Genomic DNA, 21,581 nt, shown 5'->3' on the forward strand with positions numbered 1-21,581 from the left:
TAAAAATGACATGACTATGGCAGAATGACTACAATAGATGTTAGACTTTTTACATTTCTTGCACATATTATTATTTTTATTTTTAACAAAACAAATATGTACAATATATTCTTTGACATACATCACATGTTTATGTGTAATTTGTTTTTATTGCATTTTTTTTATTTTGATTTGTTTTGAATTATCATGTATTCAATAAACATTGTACTACTTCAACAGCAACAGTCTCAGACATGGTCATATCATCAGCCCTAGCCTGAATGCAACAGCTTGCCTCAGACCTTGCACAGGTTTCTATCAGCATGGTTCCAGTTTATGTTTCAGAGGGATTCTAGGTGAACCTCCCTCCATCTGTTTCTGTCACTTACCCTTGGGTGGGTCCAGAAGGATGCAAAGAAAGTTTCTTGTCTTGTTCCTGTCTCTATGGAGGTCCTGCAGGACACCTCTCCACCTGATCCAGTAGTTGAGGAGTTTCCACTTGACAAACCTCAGCTGTACATGCACCAGCATTCTTGAAAGCCAGATGCTTCTCTTCCTGAACACACTTGATCCAATGAGGGGGTCTTGCCAGGCTTTTTGATCTGTCTTACCTGCCGTAGAAGCCTCTGAGTTAGCCCCTTAAACTGTCATTGTGTGTGGTCTGGTCCACCCTTGCAGGCCTTTTCCACCTTCCCAGTTTTAGATGGACGCTTTGTTTATGCTTTTGTTGTGTGATGTCAGGAGGATACTGCCACAATGACTGAGTTTTGTATTTTGTCCATTTAAAGTTTTCTTTCGGTTATATTTTCTTCTTTTTTAGCCCATGGATGTCCTCAGTACTCTAATTTTAGTTCCTTGCACAAATGTCATCTATCTGCAGTCAGCACACATATCCTTATACAGTAATCACCCTTCCCAGTACTCATGCTCCTGGTTATGCTCAGGTCTTTGACACATTGACAGCTGACATTAACTTTAATCAGACAGAAATCAAAAGGCATGAGCATGTGTAAAGCTCCTCTGTACAAAAAATAAAATAGGTAACTTTTAAAAGATAAAAAACATGTTGTGGGAAGGATGTCTATGAAGATTAATTAAAAAACAAAATCACTCTCTAAGGGTGTTGGTTCTGATGAATGATCACCTGATGTATATTAGAGGAGGTACATGACCTAATAAAAACACATTTAGCCCCCAAATGCAAACAGTTGAGGAATGGAGGTCAGATCTCTCTTTACTGGCCTGAGATTAGCTGTGAATTTATTGAAGCTGATGATAGTTGTTTTGGTTGTTTCTTTGGATGGTTTGAAACAAAAGATTGAGCCTATAGAGGCTCTGACTATGGCTGGTGTCAGTACTGAGGCTTCATCGGTGAAATGTACCCTGCAGAGTACCCCTCATTTACCTGCATTCTCAATGGATGGTGACTTTGTTATTGGAGGTGTTTTCTCCATTCACTACCAATTGCATATAGTAATCTATAACTACACCACCAAGCCTGAACCTTCCAGATGTGGAGGGAGGTGAGTATTGGGAAAAAATATGGAAACATTGTGTTTTCCTGCTGACTTTGAAGGCATGTTAAAAAATAAAAATATATTTTCACAGTTAACACAATTGTCGGAGTTGCATTACTGTGTTGTATTTTTTATCTAAAACTTATATTGAATTCATCCAAAAATTTGTAAATAATACAAAAAATGCAATATATGTTATAGATATCATATTTAAGGAATAACTGTAATTTTGTATATTTAAATGACAAAAATATTTTGTTATTTCATGATATGATTTTAGGTATTAAGTGACTTTCTGATTCAGTTTAATTGAATTTTTATGTGGTTTTTTATTTGTATTTTATGTAAATGTCAGTACTGAATAAATTGATTCTGTGCAGTCTTATAGCCAGAGAACTACGTTTTTCTCGTGCAATGATCTTTGCCATCGAGGAGATAAACAATAGCACAGAGCTGTTGCCGGGGATCAAACTAGGATATAAGATTTTTGACTCATGTGCTTCAGTACCCATGGCTGTGGATGTTGCATTTCAACTATCAAACGGTCAGGACCCTGTGTTTTACAAAGGGCGCAATTGTTCCAGTTCTGGTGTTGTGATAGCAGCTGTTGGAGATTCTCCATCCACACCGTCTATCAGCATTTCACGCATCATTGGGCCTTTCAACATACCTCTGGTAAGTACTCTAGAATGTTTGAATTTCTTACTTCTAAAATATACTTGCTTGGTTGCACAGTTAAAGAGTAGTGGTTTTTTTTTTAATAATTTAGTAAAATTTTTTTGTTTTCATATAGGTGAGCTACTTTGCCACTTGTGCCTGCCTGTCAGATAAGCAGCAGCACCCAAGTTTTTTCAGAACAATTCCCAGTGATCAGTTCCAAGCTGATGCTCTGGCCAAGCTGGTGAAACACTTTGGCTGGACTTGGATCGGTGCTGTTCGCTCAGACTCAGATTATGGAAATTATGGCATGGCATCTTTTCTTGACGTAGCACAAAGAGAGGGGATCTGTGTGGAGTACTCTGAAGCCTTTTCTTGGACCGACCTACATAGCAATATCCAGAGAGTAGCTGAAGTTATACGCAGGTTCCTAGTTCAACTGCTTTAACTATTATGCATTAATGTAGAAACACAGAAAAAAAGAGTTTAGTCTCAGAAATTACTTAAGATTATTACATTGTCTTAGACATGTCCTTCATATGATATGTTGTTTGACGATAGGTAAACTCATCTATATCACAGTCAAACATCTGAAATAAGTTCTTTGTTTATGGCAAGACGAGTTTTTGCCCATTGACACAGATCAACATTGATGAGTTACAGATCTACATGTTTTTCTTAGTTTTAGGCTAAATAAAATATTTGGATCATGAATTTAGAATTTATAATTTTGCTCTAATACAGGTCAATACTTTTATTGTCTTTCTAGGTCATCAGCACTTGTTGTTGTGGCTTTTATAGCCTCTGCAGAAATGAAGGTCCTGTTAGAGGAGCTGGCTCGTGAGCCTCCACCACTTCGTCAGTGGATAGGAAGTGAGGTCTGGATAACTGACCCAAACTTGATGAGCTTCAGTTTCTGTGCAGGAGCCATCGGAGTTGGCATTCAGCGATCTGTCATCCCAGGACTGAGAGACTTCCTGTTGGATCTCTCTCCCACTGAAGTAGCTGCCTCTTCAGTGCTTACTGAGTTCTGGGAGGAGGCATTCAACTGCACACTGACAGAAAGTGAGAGGATCTTTGTAATTATTTTTTTAAATTTTACAAAAAAATATTTTGTTGTTTTTGCTCTATTTAGTATTTAGCAACTCTGTGTACTTGGAAGTTTAACAGTATAATATTTTGAAGTATTGGTATTGACTAAAGATGAATTTACTGTGTTGCTTAACAAATTATTAGGGATTCAAGCTGGGTTCTTATAAAATGTTACAGTAATATCAAATCACTTAAGCTGAATTGCCACCAATAAAAAATGTATTTACCTACAGGTCTGTGTGCATAAAATCAGGGATATTGTTAAAAAATGCTGACCTTGTGTGTGTCTTTAGATGCTGATCCAAAAAAAAAAGTGTGTGATGGAACTGAAGACATAGAAACTCTTAAAAACCCGTACACTGAAACATCTCAACTAAGAGTTACTAACATGGTGTACAAGGCTGTTTATGCAATAGCTCATGCAATTCACAATGCAGTGTGTCAGGAAACAAATCTCACCACTCAGTGTGACAAACACTTTAGACTGGAGTCCAAACAGGTCTGTTGAAATAAACAAACAAAGGAAAACAAAAAAAAGTTTTTTTGTAAAGCATAATACAATGCAATTTAATGTCAACATTAAGTTCAATGACACTGTTTCTTCCATTTTTAATTCCTTTTAGGTGTTATTGAAACTAAAATCAGTCAGCTTCTCTCAAAATGGTTATCCTGTGTCATTTGATGCTAACGGTGATCCTGTGGCTTTTTATGAGCTGGTGAACTGGCAGAAGAGTGAGAGTGGAGTTATTGACCTGGTAACAGTAGGATATTATGATGCATCACTGCCAAAAGGCCAGGAGCTCCATATTAACAGGAACATAACTTGGGTAAAAGGTGGAACAAAAGTAAGGCCCCAAATGATAACAATACAGTAAAATTAATTTAAGTTAAAAAATTCCCTGCCTCCAAATACAAAAATGTATGAAGAAAAATACTACACAAAATGTATTTTATCTGTTTGCATTGTGTGACAGGTACCAGTGTCACTGTGCACTGAGAGTTGTCCTCCAGGAACACGTAAAATGTTGCAGAAAGGAAAACCCATCTGCTGCTATGATTGTATACCATGTCCTGAGGGAGAGATCAGTAATATGACAGGTAACATCAACTATTTGTCATCCATATTTGCATCATAGTGTATATGTGCGCTTAAAGCCATTCATGACTTGTTTCTTCTTAGATTCTCCTGATTGCTTCCCATGTCCCAAAGAATTCTGGCCTAATGCAGAAAAAGATGCTTGTTTCCCCAAACCTGTTGAGTTTCTTTCCTTTGATGAAGTCCTGGCAATCATCCTGGCTACATTCTCTGTTATTGGAGCCTGTCTGTCCATCATAACAGCTGTTATTTTCTTTCATCACAGAACAACTCCAATTGTCAGAGCCAACAACTCTGAGCTGAGCTTCCTGCTGCTCTTCTCTCTGACTCTGTGTTTCTTATGTTCATTAACCTTCATCGGAGCTCCCTCTGAATGGTCCTGCATGCTGCGTCACACATCGTTTGGTATCACCTTTGTTCTTTGTATCTCCTGTGTTCTTGGGAAAACTGTAGTGGTTTTAATGGCCTTCAAAGCTACACTTCCAGGTAGTAATGTCATGAAATGGTTTGGGCCTCTTCAGCAGAGAATGACTGTAGTGTCTCTCACGTTTATTCAAATTTTAATCTGTACCATTTGGTTGTTACTCAGCCCTCCCTTTCCAATGAAAAATCTGACCACATACAAGGAGAAGATCATCCTGGAATGTGCATTAGGCTCTGCTGTTGGGTTCTGGGCTGTGCTCGGGTACATTGGCCTGCTGGCTGTTTTTTGCTTTGTATTAGCTGTTCTAGCTCGAAAACTACCTGATAATTTTAATGAGGCCAAGATGATAACTTTCAGCATGCTGATATTCTGTGCAGTCTGGATCACCTTCATCCCAGCATATGTCAGCTCTCCTGGAAAATTTACTGTGGCTGTGGAGATATTTGCCATTCTGGCCTCCAGTTTTGGACTGATCCTGTGTATATTTGCTCCAAAGTGTTTCATCATAATATTTCAGCCAGAGAAGAACTCCAGAAAATATTTAATAAACAAAAAATAATTGTAAATTTTTTTAATGTTTTTATTTTGATGGCAACAGCAATTTACCTTTAACTTTTGACATTTGTTACTGACATGTTGTAATGCCACGTTTTAACAGAATGTTTTTTTAAGATCAGAAAAGTGTTGTCATACATTTTCTTTGTATGTTTTATTTTAATATTCTAATTTTAGTATTGATGATTTTTTGATATTGTTGTTTTTTTTTCCAAATAATACATATAATTATTAAATTTAATTTCCAAACAGCTGTGTATATTTCTGAGTCTGTTCTAAAAAGTTTTATTTCACCCAAAATTTAATTAGTTATTTTTTTATGAGAACCCCAACATATGCTGGAATTGTCATCCAAATGCATTCATTAGTTTTTATGTAATCTTGTTAACAGACAGGCAAACAAACAAACACGACCAGAAACAACCTCCTTGGCGGAGGTAACAATGGGTCCCCTGCTGAAGCAAAGACAATGTTGTAACAAAGGAGTCAATTGTGACTTTGACCTTTAACCCCATGATCTTGAAGTCAGTAGGCATCATCTGTGATCCATGAAGTGTCTAGCTGTGCAGTTTGACAATCCTACGTTGCACAGTTGCAGAGTTAAAGCACCGGCTGATCTATGACCTTGACTTTTGACCTTGATATTCTACCAGATCACCACCATAATTTAATCACTTGCTTCTTGTAAAATGTTTGATGTTTATGGAAAATTTCATGAAAATCCGTACATAGATTTTTGAGTAATCTTGTGCACACACAGACAAACAAACAAGCAAATGATACCAAAAACAGAACTTCCTTGGAAGAGGTAACTACTGCTACTATTACTTCTACTGCTACTCTTTCACCAAAAATGTACCACACACACTTTTATAACCTAATGGTATAATTTGTTGCAACTGGTTTGCAATCTGCATGATATCAGCACAGTTTTTGGACAATGTCAGGGAAACCATTACTAAATACGGCTTTGAAGCTAAAATGTTAATTTTTTAAAAAGATTTTAAAAAGCATGTAGTGTAAAGGCTGTTCATAAAGTCTCATTAAATGATGCAATCAAAGATTAGTGGCTGAGGATGTTGTGTTTCTAATGAATAATCACCTGACGTATCATGGAGGAGGTACATACACTAGTAAAAACAAACTTACACCCAAATACAGACCCTTGAGAAACTGAGATTAGATCTTGTAGTTTTGACTTGATATTAGTTATGACTTTGTTTGAAGTGATCATAGTTGTTTTGGTTGTTTCTCTGGATGGTCTGAAACAAAGGATTGAGCCTTTAGAGACACTTACTGTTGCTGGTGTAAGTACAGAGATATCATCGATGAAATGTACCCTGCAGAGTACCCCTCATTTACCTGCATTCTCAATAAACGGGGACTTTGTTATTGGAGGTGTATTTTCTTTACATTACAAACAGCTCACAGTGTCCTATAACTACACCACCAAGCCTGAACCTTCAAGATGCACAGGAAGGTTAGTAAGAGTAAGAGGTGGTAGAAATGTAAAGTAGAAATGATCAAATTTGCAGCAAGGTTTGCATACATTTAACAATAGATATTGTTTTGCTTTTTTTTTGTTTTTTACAATTTACAAAATGTAGAAAATGCATTTTTTGTTGTATTTATTACCTAAAAACATTTCTACTCATATTTTTATGTTTGTTTTCAATTTATGTAAATGTCAACACTGATCTTGTTTACTATGTGCAGCCTTATAGCACGGGAACTCCGTTTTTCTCGCACAATGATTTTTGCTATAGAGGAGATAAACAACAGCACAGAGCTCCTGCCAGGCATCAAACTTGGATATCAGATCTATGACTCATGCACTTCAGTGCCCATGGCCATGCATGTAGCCTTTCAGCTGACAAATGGTCATGACCCTGTGTTTTACAAAGACAGCAATTGCTCCCAGTCTGGTGTGGTCTTAGCAGCTATTGGTGACTCTGCATCCACACCATCAATCAGCATAACCCGCATCATCGGGTCCTTCAACATCCCTTTAGTAAGTAGTCTATTTTTTATTTCCTTTTTTTACTGAAATGATTAAAGTATACTTGATGCCATTGTGTGAGCGTTTTTTTTTTTTTTCATAGGTGAGTCATTTTGCAACTTGTGTCTGCCTGTCAAATAAGCAGCAGTTTCCAACTTTTTTTAGAACACTTCCCAGTGATCAGTACCAAGCTGATGTGCTTATCAAGCTTGTGAAACACTTTGGCTGGAGTTGGATAGGTGCTGTCTACTCAGACTCAGATTATGGAAATTATGGCATGGGGTCTTTTCTTGCTGCAGCACAAAGAGAGGGGATCTGTGTGGAGTACTCTGAATCTTTCTTTTGGACCGACCCACACAGCAAGATCTGGAGAGTAGCAAATGTTATTCGCAGGTGTCTACAACACTCATTTAGCTAATTTCTTTCTATTATTGTATAACCACTGACAAAAACTAAAAAAAAAAAAAAAGTTTAGTTACCAAAATGAATGTGATTTATTTTGTTGTGAATTGGTTAGTATAATAAAGTTAATACTTTTTATTGTCTCTCCAGGTCAACAGCAAAGGTAGTTGTGGCATATATAGCCCCTTCAGAAGTGAGAGTCCTGTTCGAGGAGCTGGCTCGGGAGCCTCCAACACCTCGTCAGTGGATAGGAAGTGAGGGCTGGATAATTGACCTAGACTTGATGGGCTTCAGTTTCTGTGCAGGGGCCATTGGAGTTGGCATTCAGCAATCTATCATTCCAGGGTTGAGAGACTTCCTGTTGGATCTCTCTCCCACCGAAGTAGCTGCCTCCTCAGTGCTTACTGAGTTCTGGGAGGAGGCATTCAATTGTACACTGACAGAAAGTGAGAAGATTTTCATGATTGATTTATTTTATTTTAATTTCACAGGATTTTTTGTTCCCTACATTTATGGCAAAGGTCTGGATTTAAAACTTCTAGCCTGACATCTAATTCACAACTAAAACAAAACCAGTATTGACATTTGCTGGGTTTAAAAAAAAAAACAAAGATGTCTCAGGCTTGGTTCTCACAAAGTGACAATCATGTTAGTTAATATCATGAATTGGGAGTCCAGTAATTGGTCTGCAGCTAGGCATACATGGAATTTTTGTACAGTTTACCTTTTCAGTCTTACATTTTTATTTTAGGTGCTATTCCACACAAGAAAGTATGTGACGGAACAGAAGACATAAGAACTCTCAAAAACCAGTACACTGAAACATCTCAGTTAAGAGTTACTAACATGGTGTACAAGGCTGTTTATGCAATAGCTCATGCCATTCACAATGAAGTGTGTCAGGAAACAAATCTGACCACTCACTGTGACAAACACATCAGATTGGAGTCCAAACAGGTCAGTAAAAGAGTAACTTTCAGGTGTTTAGTTATCCATCACAATGTACTTTATTGATGACATTTATTTGCCCAGCCATAGTTCCCCTTTTGTTGTGTTTAAGGTTTTATCTGCACTGAAAAGTGTCAACTTTTCCCAAAATGGTTATCCTGTGTCATTTGATGCTAATGGGGATCCTGTGACTTTTTATGAGCTGGTCAACTGGCAAAAGAGTGAGAGTGGAGCTATTGAGCTGGTAACAGTAGGATACTATGACGGATCACTGCCAAAAGGCCAGGAGTTACATATCAACAAGAACATAACTTGGGTGGAAGGCCGCACACAAGTAAACAGATTAGAGACAATTTTGCAAGTAACAAAATTGTTAAATTAACAGTTAAATAACAGTTACACTGTAAATAGAGCACAAAAACAAATGTCTATTTTTTTGTGTGTGGCAGGTACCAGAATCAGTGTGTACTCAAAGTTGTCCTCCAGGAACTCGTAAAGTGTTGCAGAAAAGAAAACCCATCTGCTGTTATGATTGTATACCATGTCCTGAAGGAGAGATCAGTAATACAACAGGTAACATCTAATGTTTTCTTTTATGTACATGAGTAAATACTTGAGTTCTGACAGTCAATTTTATTTTATTTTTTTAGATTCTCCTGATTGCTTCCTATGTCCAGGAGAATTCTGGCCTAATGCAGAAAGAGATGCTTGTTTCCCCAAACCTGTTGAGTTTCTTTCCTTTGATGAAGTCCTGGCAATCATCCTGGCTACATTCTCTGTTTTGGGGGCCTGCCTGGCCATCATAACATCCATAATTTTCTTTTGTCACAGAACAACTCCAATTGTCAGAGCCAACAATTCTGAACTGAGCTTCCTGCTGCTCTTCTCTCTGACTCTTTGTTTCTTATGTTCATTAACGTTCATCGGAGCTCCCTCTAAATGGTCATGCATACTGCGGCACACAGCGTTTGGCATTACCTTTGTTCTCTGTATCTCCTGTGTTCTTGGGAAAACTGTTGTGGTCATTATGGCATTTAAAGCTACACTTCCAGGTTGTAATGCCATGAAATGGTTTGGGCCTCCCCAACAGAGAATGACTGTGATGTCACTTACATTTGTTCAAGTTTTAATTTGTACCGTTTGGCTGTTACTTAGCCCTCCCTTTCCAATAAAAAACCTAAGCATATACAAGGAGAAGATCATCCTGGAATGTGCATTAGGCTCTACTGTTGGGTTTTGGGCTGTACTCGGGTACATTGGCCTGCTGGCTGTTTTTTGCTTTGTATTAGCTGTTCTGGCTCGGAAACTACCTGATAATTTTAATGAGGCCAAGATGATAACCTTCAGCATGCTGATATTCTGTGCAGTGTGGCTCACCTTCATCCCAGCATATGTCAGCTCTCCTGGAAAATTTACTGTGGCTGTGGAGATATTTGCCATTCTGGCCTCCAGTTTTGGACTGATTCTGTGTATATTTGCTCCAAAGTGTTTCATCATTTTATTTCAGCCAGAAAAGAATTCCAAAAAATGTTTAATGAACAAAAATTAGTTGTAAAATGTCAAAGATTTAGAAAAAAAATTGAGAAGGTGACAATGGCACAACCACTACAATGCAGTTTAAAATTCCTACATTTATTGCAGAAAATATGCAATAGTATTTTTTATAAAATTAGTGAGATAGGAAACATATATTTTCTCCTCACATTTTTTGTGCTTCTGGTGAACTTCTTTCAACTTGATTTTTAATTTTTGGGTTTTGATTGACAATAAAATGATTCTGAACAGTGCATTGCATACTTACCCTTTCTTTCTTAGGATTTTGGTTTTAGCTAAGCCATTGTTTTACACAACTGCGTTTAAAAGAGTGTGTTCATGAGTGGCAGTTATATTATGGTAAATGTGAACATAACTAGTTTGCTTTTGTCCCACGCAAAGAGGGCATTTTCAAATGATAGCCACAGCCACATATATGAAAACCTTGTGAGCTCGATAACTTGAAAAATAAGCAACATACTGACTGCCATTTTGATGTGTATGTGGCTTGGTATAAGTAAGGTCACTATTGAAAATTGGGTTGCCATGTCAAAATCCAAGATGGCTGCTACCATATATATGTAATTCTTATGCGCTGGATAATTTTTATCATGCAGAGAGGAGAATTACATGTGCAGGAAATATTTGCATGTATTTGCATATTTAAAAAGAGACATGTCAATAGAGGTATCTTATATGCTCTATCCCATGTTGACCAGGATGTACAAAGAAAATGTGCTTGGATTCATGCACATGCATCTTTTTATACATCTGGATTGTTTTGTGCATTTTCTTGATTTAACCATAAGTCATGATTCAGTAGGATATCCACACAAGTTTTTGTACATGAGGCCCCAATTTTCTACCAACACTACTATTGTCCCAAAGGGGATGAAGGCCTCCATCTGTTATTGTCCTTAAGAGAATAGTTCTTGTCATGTTCCTGCTGACACAATGGCACCAATCCCTCCAGATAGTTCTGGGGCTGCCTGGAAGTCTCCTCCCAGTAGGACATGTCTGGAAAATCTCCAAAGGGAGGCATCCATGAGGAATCCTAATCAGATGTCTGAACCGCCTCAACTGACTCCTTTCAATGCAAAGGAGCAGCGGCTCTACGAGCTTCTTCGATGATGGAGCTCCTCAACTTATCTCGGAAACTGAGCCTGGCCACTCTACGAAGGACGCTCATTTCAGCTGCTCGTATCCAGGAGCTTGTTCTTTTTGGTCATGATCCATACATCGTGACCATAGGTGAGGGTTGGAAGGTAGATGGACCAGTAAATTGAGAGCCTTGCCTTTTGACTTAACTCTCTTTACCACGACCAACCGAAGCAACGCCCTTATTGCTTTGGATGAGGCCCGGATTGATCCATCTGCAACCACAAGAGCAGCAGTCCTTTTGGCCACCCTGTACCTGTCAGCTGCTTCAGAAGTCCTCTGGGACATCCAAGTCCTAAAGGCTGCTTTCTTCAGCTTGATGGCCTACATCACAGTTGGTGTCCACCAGCGGGTCATTTGGTTGCCACCTTGATGGCACAAATTCAGCTAAACTATACTGTATAATGCCGGTACACAACAAAAAGTATCTTTTATCACTTAACATAAAAATGTACAGAAATTAATGGCAAATTCAATTTGATGCATTCTTTCTCAACAAAAATATAATTAAGTTTATGTTAAAATTATTTTATGTTAAATTAATCCAATTCAAAACCACTTAAAATTACCACATTACATATGTGTAAAATTACATTTCTGAAGCACTAATAAATAATTTAAATAAGTCAACTAAAAATTAAAGAACAAGATCATGTATATAATAAGAGGTAAGTTTAAGTAATAAAAAAGAAAGAAATGATGTGGACATTCATAAAAAAATATTAATAGACACAGTCAAAGATTGCTTTGTCAGGGTGCTGTGTTTCTGATGAATGATCACATGATGCATTTAAGAAGGAGGATGTAAAGTAATAAAAAGCACACTTAGACTCAAATACTGACAGTTGAGGAATGGAGATCAAATGTGTCTTTACTGCCCTGAGATTAGCTGTGAATTTATTGGGGCTGATGACAGTTGTTGTCTTAGTTGTTTGTCTGGATGGACTGAAACAAAGGATTGAGCCTTTAGAGGCTCTGACTGATGCTGGTGTCAGTACTGAGGCTTCATCAATAAAATGTACTCTGCAGAGTACCCCTCGTTTACCTGCATTCTCAATGGATGGTGACTTTGTTATCGGAGGTGTTTTCTCCATTCACTACGAACTGCACATAGTTATTTATAATTACACCACTAAGCCTGAACCTTCAAGATGTGGAGGGAGGTGAGTAACAACATAGAGTAGAGGAAAAGAATGTTCAATGTGTGCATACAGAAACGATGTGGTTTAGTGCAAAATGTGCAGGCACGGTAAAACCTAATATTCTTAAAATATTTTTTCACATTTACCAGAAACCTTTGGAGTACATGTTGTGTGTTTATCAAAAAACAAATATTAGGTTTAGCAAAAATAGTGGAAAAATATAGAAAATTAAGATGTTATATGTTATGATTTGTATTTGTTAGTGACATATTTAAACTAAAAAAACCCATCTAGGTTATTTTGGTTTTTTTTACTTGCTTGTTTGTAATCTACTTTTTTATTTTTAAATAAAAATATCAGCATTCACTTTACTGTTTGTGTGCAGCTTTATAGGCAGAGAACTACGTTTTTCTCGCGCAATGATCTTTGCCATAGAGGAAATAAACAACAGCACAAAGTTACTGCCAGGAATCAAACTTGGATATCAGATCTATGACTCGTGTGCTTCAGTACCAGTGGCTGTACATGTTGCATTTCAGCTAACAAATGGCCAGGAGCCTGTGTTTTACAAAGGGAGCAATTGTTCCCAGTCTGGTGTGGTCTTAGCAGCTGTTGGAGACTCTGCATCCACACCATCAATCAGCATATCCCGCATCATTGGGTCCTTTGACATTCCTCTGGTAAGATATCTGAAGTTGTTTTTTAAAGCTAAAATTCTAAAATATAACTAATTATTGTACAATTAAAATTGTTGTTTTAAAATGTATTTCATTGTAATTCTTTATTTAATATAGGTGAGCTACTTTGCCACTTGTGCCTGTCTGTCAGATAAACAGCAGCACCCCACTTTTTTTAGAACAATTCCCAGTGATCAGTTCCAAGCTGATGCTCTGGCCAAGCTGGTGAAACACTTTGGCTGGACTTGGATCGGTGCTGTCCGCTCAGACTCAGATTATGGAAATTATGGCATGGCATCTTTTCTTGATGCAGCACAGAGAGAGGGGATCTGTGTGGAATATTCTGAAGCCTTTTCTTGGACCGACCCACACAGCAAGATCCAGAAAGTAGCTGATGTTATCCGCAGGTTTGTAATTTACTGGTTTATTTGTCTGTAAGAATGTAAAATCATTAAACAAAATCTGAAAAAAAACCCTCAATAAATATTTTTCTTTCTTATTTTAGTGAAGAATATTAGTAAAATCATCCTTAACAAAGTGAAACATGTATCTTAATAAACCTTGTTTCTTCAGGGCAAGAGAGAATTTTTACCTGTTGAAACAGCTTTACATTTATGAGCAGCAGACCTAAATGTTTTTAAGTAGTATGATAAAAAAGTATGTAGGTCAACACATTTTAATATCTCTGCAGGTCAACAGCAATGGCCGTTGTGGTGTTTACTGCCTCTGCAGAAATGAGGGTCCTCTTAGAGGAGCTGACTCGGGAGCCCTCACCACCTCGTCAGTGGATAGGAAGTGAGGCCTGGATAACTGACCCTCACTTTTTGAGATTCAGTTTCTGTGCAGGGGCCATCGGAGTTGGCATTCAACAGTCTGTCATCCCAGGCCTCAGAGACTTCCTGCTGGATCTCTCTCCCACTGAAGTAGCTGCATCCTCAGTGCTTACTGAGTTCTGGGAGGATGCATTCAACTGCACACTGAAACGTAATAAGATTTTTATGATTGAAAATAAATATATTTAAATTTATTGCTTATTTGGTAGTATAATGTTTAGTTGATTTACATGTATTGGTTATTTAGAAACTCTGTGCACCTAAAAATTTAGAGCATAGAATGTTGCTGCATTTCTTAAAATATTCTTGAAATGTCAGAAAAGGTTCAAACCTAATGTGTGACTAATATGAAATCATTTATATCAATTTTAATTGTTTTTTTTTAGTAATATGTTCAAACTGACAACTGTCTGCACAGAAAATCAGAATTATCTATACAATTTTTTTCTGTCAAACGCAAACAATCAAACAAACAAAAAAACATTATTTTTCGGTTTTTATATCTTTTTAGGAGCTGATCCAGACAAGAGATTGTGTGATGGAACTGAAGATATAAAATCTCTCAAAAATCCATATACAGATACATCTCAGTTAAGAAATACTAACATGGTGTACAAGGCTGTTTATGCAATAGCTCATGCCATTCACAATACAGTGTGTCACGAAACAAATCTCACCACTCGGTGTGACAAACACTTTAGACTGGAGTCTAATCAGGTCAGTTGAAGTAAAGTAAATCTCAGAGTTTTTTCTTTTTTGCTACACATAACATTGCAGTTTTAAGCCTGCATTTATTTTAATGACATTGTTTCCTTTCCAATTTTACTATTTTCTTTTAGGTGTTATCTGAACTAAAAATGGTCAACTTTTCCCAAAATGGTTATCCTGTGTCATTTGATTCTAACGGGGATCCTGTGGCTTTTTATGAGCTGGTGAACTGGCAAAAGCGTGAGAGTGGAGTTATTGAGTTGGTAACAGTAGGATACTATGATGCATCACTGCCAAAAGGACAGGAGTTTCATATCAACAGGAACATAACCTGGGTTGAAGGTCGCACACAAGTAAAGAGTTGAATGATGACACTTCAGCAAAATTACTAAAAATGAAGATTTGGCACATTACACATGGCCTAAAAAAATCTGGTATTTTGTTTTTTTTTGGTTCTGTGAAAGGTACCAGTGTCAGTGTGCTCTGAGAGTTGTCCTCCAGGAACTCGTAAAGTGTTGCAGAAAGGAAAACCCATCTGCTGCTATGATTGTATACCATGTCCTGAAGGAGAGATCAGTAATACCACAGGTAAAACAAACATTCCATCAAATTTTTTCAGTAATTTTATGTGTGCTAACAAATCAATATATATATTTTTTATTTCTTTTAGGTTCTCTTGAATGCTTCTCATGTCACAGTGAATTCTGGCCTAATGCTGAAAGAGATGCTTGTTTCCCCAAACCTGTTGAGTTTCTTTCCTTTCATGAAGTCCTGGCAATCATCCTGGCTGCATTCTCTGTTATTGGAGCCTGTCTGGCCATCATAACAGCAGTTATTTTCTTTCATCACAGAACAACTCCAATTGTTAGAGCCAACAACTCTGAGCTGAGCTTCCTGCTGCTCTTCTCTCTGACTCTTTGTTTTTTATGTTCATTAACCTTCATCGGTGCTCCATCTGAATGGTCCTGCATGCTGCGTCACACAGCGTTTGGTATCACCTTTGTTCTCTGTATCTCCTGTGTTCTTGGGAGAACTGTAGTGGTTTTAATGGCCTTTAAAGCTACACTTCCAGGTAGTAATGTCATGAAATGGTTTGGGCCTCCACAGCAGAGAATTACTGTTGTGTTTCTCATGTTTATTCAAGTTTTAATCTGTACTATTTGGTTGGTTCTCAGCCCTCCTTTTCCAATGAAAAATCTGACCACATACAAGGAGAAGATCATCCTGGAATGTGCATTAGGTTCTGCTGTTGGGTTCTGGGCTGTGCTCGGGTACATTGGCCTGCTGGCTGTTTTTTGCTTTGTGTTAGCTATTTTAGCTCGAAAACTACCTGATAATTTTAATGAAGCCAAGATGATAACCTTCAGCATGCTGATATTCTGTGCAGTGTGGCTCACCTTCATCCCAGCGTATGTCAGCTCTCCTGGAAAATTTACTGTGGCTGTGGAGATATTTGCCATTCTGGCCTCCAGTTTTGGACTGATCCTGTGTATATTTGCTCCAAAGTGTTTTATCATATTATTTCAGCCAGAGAAGAACTCCAAGAAATGTTTAATGAACAAAAAATAGTCGTAAAATGTCAGAGGCTTAGAAACAAGATAAGAAGTGACTAAGGCACAATCACTACATTGCAGTTTAAACTTACCATATTTATTGCAGAAAGTATATCATCTTCATTTCTAACAAATAATTACATACAAATATCGATTTATATACACATAAGTTGTGTTATTCTTGTCATGTCCTCTTTTTTATGTCTTGATCGAATAAAAAAAACTGAGCACTACAGTGCATACTCTTCTTTTTCTCAGTATTGTGAATTTACGTTAGACAATGTTCTCCACAACTGCCTTCAAAAGAGCAAGTTCCTGAGTGGCATTTGTTTTTCAGAACTTAGAACTTTACTAGTTTGATTTTTATGTGAGCAGCTTGAAATCATTTTACCTCATATGGCAAGACTCAATAGTTTTCTAAAGAACTCAACAGCTGCTGCAATCTCATGTTTTTCCAGTTTTTTAATGATTATTGTAATGAAAAACCTCTTCTACTTCATGCAGAAACTGAGCAGGAGATGGAGCTGTAAGCTAGGGCCTCGTTGCTGCTGTTTTGCATAAAAGGGAGTCTGTTTAGGTGGTTTGAGCATCTAAATAAGATTGCTCCAGGGTGCCTCCCTTTTGTGTTTTTTGCAAGTATGTCCCACCAACATGACAGATATGGAAGTTCTAGGGATCAGCTGTAGGCTGTCCAAACAGGTAGGAAGATAGGATCAGGTGCAGAGGTATCTGTGAAACTAGAACTTGAGAAGGCTCTTATGTGTTTGGCAATGCTGCTAAGGAGCATGGGATTGGTGACACTTGGCATCAGGAGCATAAGCACTCAGATTGTGGAGAGTCTTCTTTAGACAAAAATAGGATAGTTAAGAGGTCCTAGGAAGGTGCAGACCTTGATAAGTGCCATCGCATGTTATGGCATCAGCAGACATTAAACTAAATTTATAGCTGTGTTGGAGATGTCACTGAGACTGTGGCTATAGCACTTTTGATTGTGGCTGTAGGGAGGATTGTGGCTTGTACAGTGGGTGTTGGATAGGTCTGAGCATAGCAGAGGCACTAGCAGCTCCTGAGCATAAATTTTAGTGAGGGCGGGCATTTATTTCCTGAATCAATAAACACACAAATGTGACAATTTGAGGTATATTTTCTTTGAAAAAAGGTTATGTGTTTCCTAATATTTATTTGATAAATAAATAGAACATAGAGCTTGTTGTCCCCAAACATCTGTGCACTGTGCAGACCAAAATCATTTTGTCTTCACATCATCATTAGTAGTCAGTAATTCAAGTGAGTGACATCCTCATTTTTGCTGGTTAAACTACAGTGTCGAAGCAGTCTATCAAACACTTGAGTGCCTTTGTGTTTACAGTATTGATATCAATGAAAATATGCGTAAAATATCAAACGTTTCATTCTCATCCAATGGGATTTTTGCCACCTGTCAGGTTCAGACAGTGTCATTTCTTTTGCACTCAATCCCACACAAAGATTTTTTCACCCTTTGACCAAAAGTGCTAACACTTTTTTTCAAGACCAGATGTTCTTCATTCAAAAGCTTCACATGAAAGGCAGCAGTTGCTACACATTCTCTTAAGGAGTTCTAGACTATTATGTTCTTATCCTACAGTTTAGACCATTTATGTACTCAGGCGTCATTGTTTCAGCTCCTCACACACCTGTCATCTATTTGTAATCAGCACACCTGTCCTCATTCAGTAATCATCCTTCCAGTACTCACACTCCCTGTTTTGCTCAGTTAAATGACCAAAAAAAAAAAAAGAAATGATGTGGATAGGATATTCATAAAAATATTAATAGACACAGTCAAAGATTGCTTTGTCAGGGTGCTGTGTTTCTGATGAATGATCACATGATGCGTACAAGAAGGAGGACGTAAAGTAATAAAAGCACACTTAGACCCAAATACTGACAGTTGAGGAATGGAGATCAAATGTGTCTTTACTGCCCTCAGATCAGCTGTGATTTTTTTGGGGCTGATGACAGTTGTTGTCTTAGTTGTTTGTCTGGATGGACTGAAACAAAGGATTGAGCCTTTAGAGGCTCTGACTGATGCTGGTGTCAGTACTGAGGCTTCATCAATAAAATGTACTCTGCAGAGTACCCCTCGTTTACCTGCATTCTCAATGGATGGTGACTTTGTTATCGGAGGTGTTTTCTCCATTCACTACGAACTGCACATAGTTATTTATAATTACACCACCAAGCCTGAACCTTCAAGATGTGGAGGGAGGTGAGTAACAACATACAGTGGAGGAAAAGAATATTAAATGTCTGCATATGGAAAAGTTAAGGTTTGATAGTCTATTTTATTTTAAATATTTTTTCACAGTTATCATAAAACCTTTGGAATACATGTTGTGTGTTGTGTATCTAAAACAAATATTAGATTTAGCAAAAAATAGTGGAAAAATGTAGAAAATAAAACTTTCATATTTCAGTGTACTGTGATTATCTGTAATTTCAAACTGATTTCTACAAATATTGTAAGGATTTACTGTGTGATTTTTAGTTGTTGGTGACCTCACCTTACTTATTGTTTGCAGCTGCATAGGCAGTGAATTACAATTTTCTCGCACAATGATGTTCGCTATAGAGGAAATAAACAACAGCACAGATCTGCTGCCAGGAATCAAACTTGGATATCAGGTCTATGACTCATGTGGTTCAGTACCAGTGGCTGTGGATGTTGCATTTCAGCTAACAAATGGTAAGGACCCTGTGTTTTACAAAGACAGCAATTGTTCCCAGTCTGGTGTGGTCTTAGCAGCTGTTGGAGACTCTGCATCCACACCGTCAATCAGCATATCTCGCATCATTGGGTCCTTTGACATCCCTTTGGTAAGTTATCTGGAGTTGTTTTGTTTTGTTTTAAACTTACCTTCTAAAATATATCTAATCCTTTTAAAATGACAAAAACAGTTAAAAGTTTTGTTTTAATATCACTTTTTTAATATAGGTGAGCTACTTTGCCACTTGTGCCTGCCTGTCAGATAAACAGCAGTACCCCGCTTTTTTCAGAACAGTTCCCAGTGATCAGTTCCAAGCTGATGCTCTGGCCAAGCTGGTGAAACACTTTGGCTGGACTTGGATCGGTGCTGTTCGCTCAGACTCAGATTATGGAAATTATGGCATGGCATCTTTTCTTGATGCAGCACAGAGAGAGGGGATCTGTGTGGAGTACTCTGAAGCCTTTTCTTGGACCGACCCACATAGCAAGATCCAGAAAGTAGCTGATGTTATCCGCAGGTATGCCATTCACTGATTTATTTGTTTATAGTAAACCAAGTTACATGTATTAAGTGTTTTTTTTCTGTTTTTCTTTTTTTATTTGTTTTTTGTTTTGTTTGTTTGTTTTAAGAAGAATGTTGGTAAAATGATCTCTGCATAAACCTTGTTTGTTAATGGCAAGAAAAACTTTGGTAAAAAAGCATAACATTTATGAGCAAAAGACTTAAGTGTTTTTAAGTAGTATGCTAAGTAAAGTACATGAATAAATAGATTTATTAGCACATATCAACTGTCTTTTATGTCTCTGCAGGTCAACAGCAATGGTTGTTGAGGGTCCTGTTAGAGGAGCTGACTCGGGAGCCCTCACCACCTCGTCAGTGGATAGGAAGTGAGGCCTGGATAACTGACCAACACTTTTTAAGATTCAGTTTTTGTACAGGGGCCATTGGAGTTGCTGTTCAGCAATCTGTTATCCCAGGGCTGAGAGACTTTCTGTTGGATCTCTCTCCCAGTAAAGTAGCTGACTCCTCCATCCTTACTGAATTCTGGGAGGATGCATTCAACTGCACACTGACAGAAAGTGAGATTTTCATATTGTGTTTATTCATTTTTATTTGGCAGTAAAATCTTTATTTGGTTTACAGTTATTGGTTGTTCAGAAACTAAAAATTTCAGAACTTGACATTTAATCTTTAACAGAACCAGCGTGAATTATTGCTCCATGTCTTAAAATATTCTTGAAACCCTAATGAAACCTAACGTGTAGCTATAATAAAATTAACCATTTAAATTCACTTTATTTATGTATGTTTAAACTGACAGGAAATCAGAATTATTCAAGCAATTTATATTTGACAAAAAAAGCAAACAATAAAACAAACAGATATTCTTATTCTGTCTTTATGTTTCTTTAGGAGCTGATCCAGACAAGAGATTGTGTGATGGAACTGAAGACATAAAATCTCTCAAAAATCCATATACAGATACATCTCAGTTAAGAAATACTAACATGGTGTACAAGGCTGTTTATGCAATAGCTCATGCCATTCACAATGCTGTGTGTCACGAAACAAATCTCACCACTCAATGTGACAAACACTTTAGACTGGAGTCTAATCAGGTTAGTTGAGGAAGAAGTGAATCTCAAATATTTTTGTTACCCACAAAACATTGCCTGGTTTCCTTTCTAATTTTGCTATTTTCTTTTAGGTGTTATCTAAATTTAAAAAAGTCAACTTTTCCCAAAATGGTTATCCTGTGTCATTTGATGCTAACGGGGATCCTGTAGCTTTTTATGAGCTGGTGAACTGGCAGAAGAGTGAGAGTGGAGTTATTGAGCTGGTAACAGTAGGATACTATGATGCATCACTGCCAAAAGGCCAGGAGTTTCATATCAACAGGAACATAACCTGGGTGGAAGGTCGCACACAAGTAAAGAGTCAAATGAAAAAAATTAATAAATTATACTTCAGTGAAATGGTTTATAACTGTTCATGAGAGAAAAAAAATATATTGCTGTGTGTTTGTAACAGGTACCAGTGTCAGTGTGTTCTGAAAGTTGTCCTCCAGGAACTCGTAAAGTGTTGCAGAAAGGAAAACCCATCTGCTGCTATGATTGTATACCATGTCCTGAAGGAGAGATCAGTAATACAACAGGTAAAACAAAAATTCTGTCAATTTCTTTCAGTAATTATTTATGTTCTCATAGCCATTTTTAAATGTGATTTTGTAGGTTCTTTCGATTGCTTCCCATGTCCTAGAGAATTCTGGCCTAATGCAGAAAGAGATGCTTGTTTCTCCAAACCTGTTGAGTTTCTTTCCTTTGATGAAGTCCTGGCAATCATCCTGGCTACATTCTCTGTTATTGGGGCCTGTCTATCCATCATAACAGCAGTTATTTTCTTTCATCACAGAACAACTCCAATTGTCAGAGCCAACAACTCTGAGCTGAGCTTCCTGCTGCTCTTCTCTCTGACTCTGTGTTTTTTATGTTCATTAACATTCATTGGAGCTCCCTCTGAATGGTCCTGCATGCTGCGGCACACAGCGTTTGGTATCA

General features: G+C 37.6%; 3 protein-coding genes and 1 pseudogene across 3 annotated transcripts; all 4 read left to right on the forward strand.

Annotated features, from left to right (window-relative positions):
* Positions 1–1,320: 1,320 nt before the first annotated feature.
* Positions 1,321–5,384, forward strand: LOC108240913 (extracellular calcium-sensing receptor-like). The gene is made up of 8 exons (XM_017424709.2): positions 1,321–1,502; positions 1,877–2,171; positions 2,290–2,579; positions 2,923–3,218; positions 3,539–3,744; positions 3,869–4,090; positions 4,220–4,343; positions 4,426–5,384. Exons 1-8 carry the CDS (start codon positions 1,321–1,323, stop codon positions 5,322–5,324), a joined length of 2,514 nt encoding a protein of 837 aa, XP_017280198.1. The 3' UTR covers positions 5,325–5,384.
* Positions 5,385–6,463: 1,079 nt separating this feature from the next.
* LOC108240915 (extracellular calcium-sensing receptor-like) lies at positions 6,464–10,219 on the forward strand. The gene is made up of 8 exons (XM_017424712.2): positions 6,464–6,800; positions 7,037–7,331; positions 7,423–7,712; positions 7,872–8,167; positions 8,473–8,678; positions 8,782–9,003; positions 9,119–9,242; positions 9,320–10,219. Exons 1-8 carry the CDS (start codon positions 6,532–6,534, stop codon positions 10,216–10,218), a joined length of 2,601 nt encoding a protein of 866 aa, XP_017280201.2. The 5' UTR covers positions 6,464–6,531; the 3' UTR covers position 10,219.
* Positions 10,220–12,252: 2,033 nt separating this feature from the next.
* LOC108240918 (extracellular calcium-sensing receptor-like) lies at positions 12,253–16,465 on the forward strand. The gene is made up of 8 exons (XM_017424715.3): positions 12,253–12,523; positions 12,888–13,182; positions 13,297–13,586; positions 13,871–14,163; positions 14,524–14,729; positions 14,852–15,073; positions 15,185–15,308; positions 15,391–16,465. Exons 1-8 carry the CDS (start codon positions 12,270–12,272, stop codon positions 16,287–16,289), a joined length of 2,583 nt encoding a protein of 860 aa, XP_017280204.2. The 5' UTR covers positions 12,253–12,269; the 3' UTR covers positions 16,290–16,465.
* Positions 16,466–18,207: 1,742 nt separating this feature from the next.
* Positions 18,208–21,581, forward strand: part of LOC108240851 — a 3,877-nt pseudogene continuing 503 nt past the window's right edge.

This window comes from Kryptolebias marmoratus, linkage group LG2, assembly GCF_001649575.2.
Source record: "Kryptolebias marmoratus isolate JLee-2015 linkage group LG2, ASM164957v2, whole genome shotgun sequence".
NCBI classification, from domain to species: domain Eukaryota; kingdom Metazoa; phylum Chordata; class Actinopteri; order Cyprinodontiformes; family Rivulidae; genus Kryptolebias; species Kryptolebias marmoratus.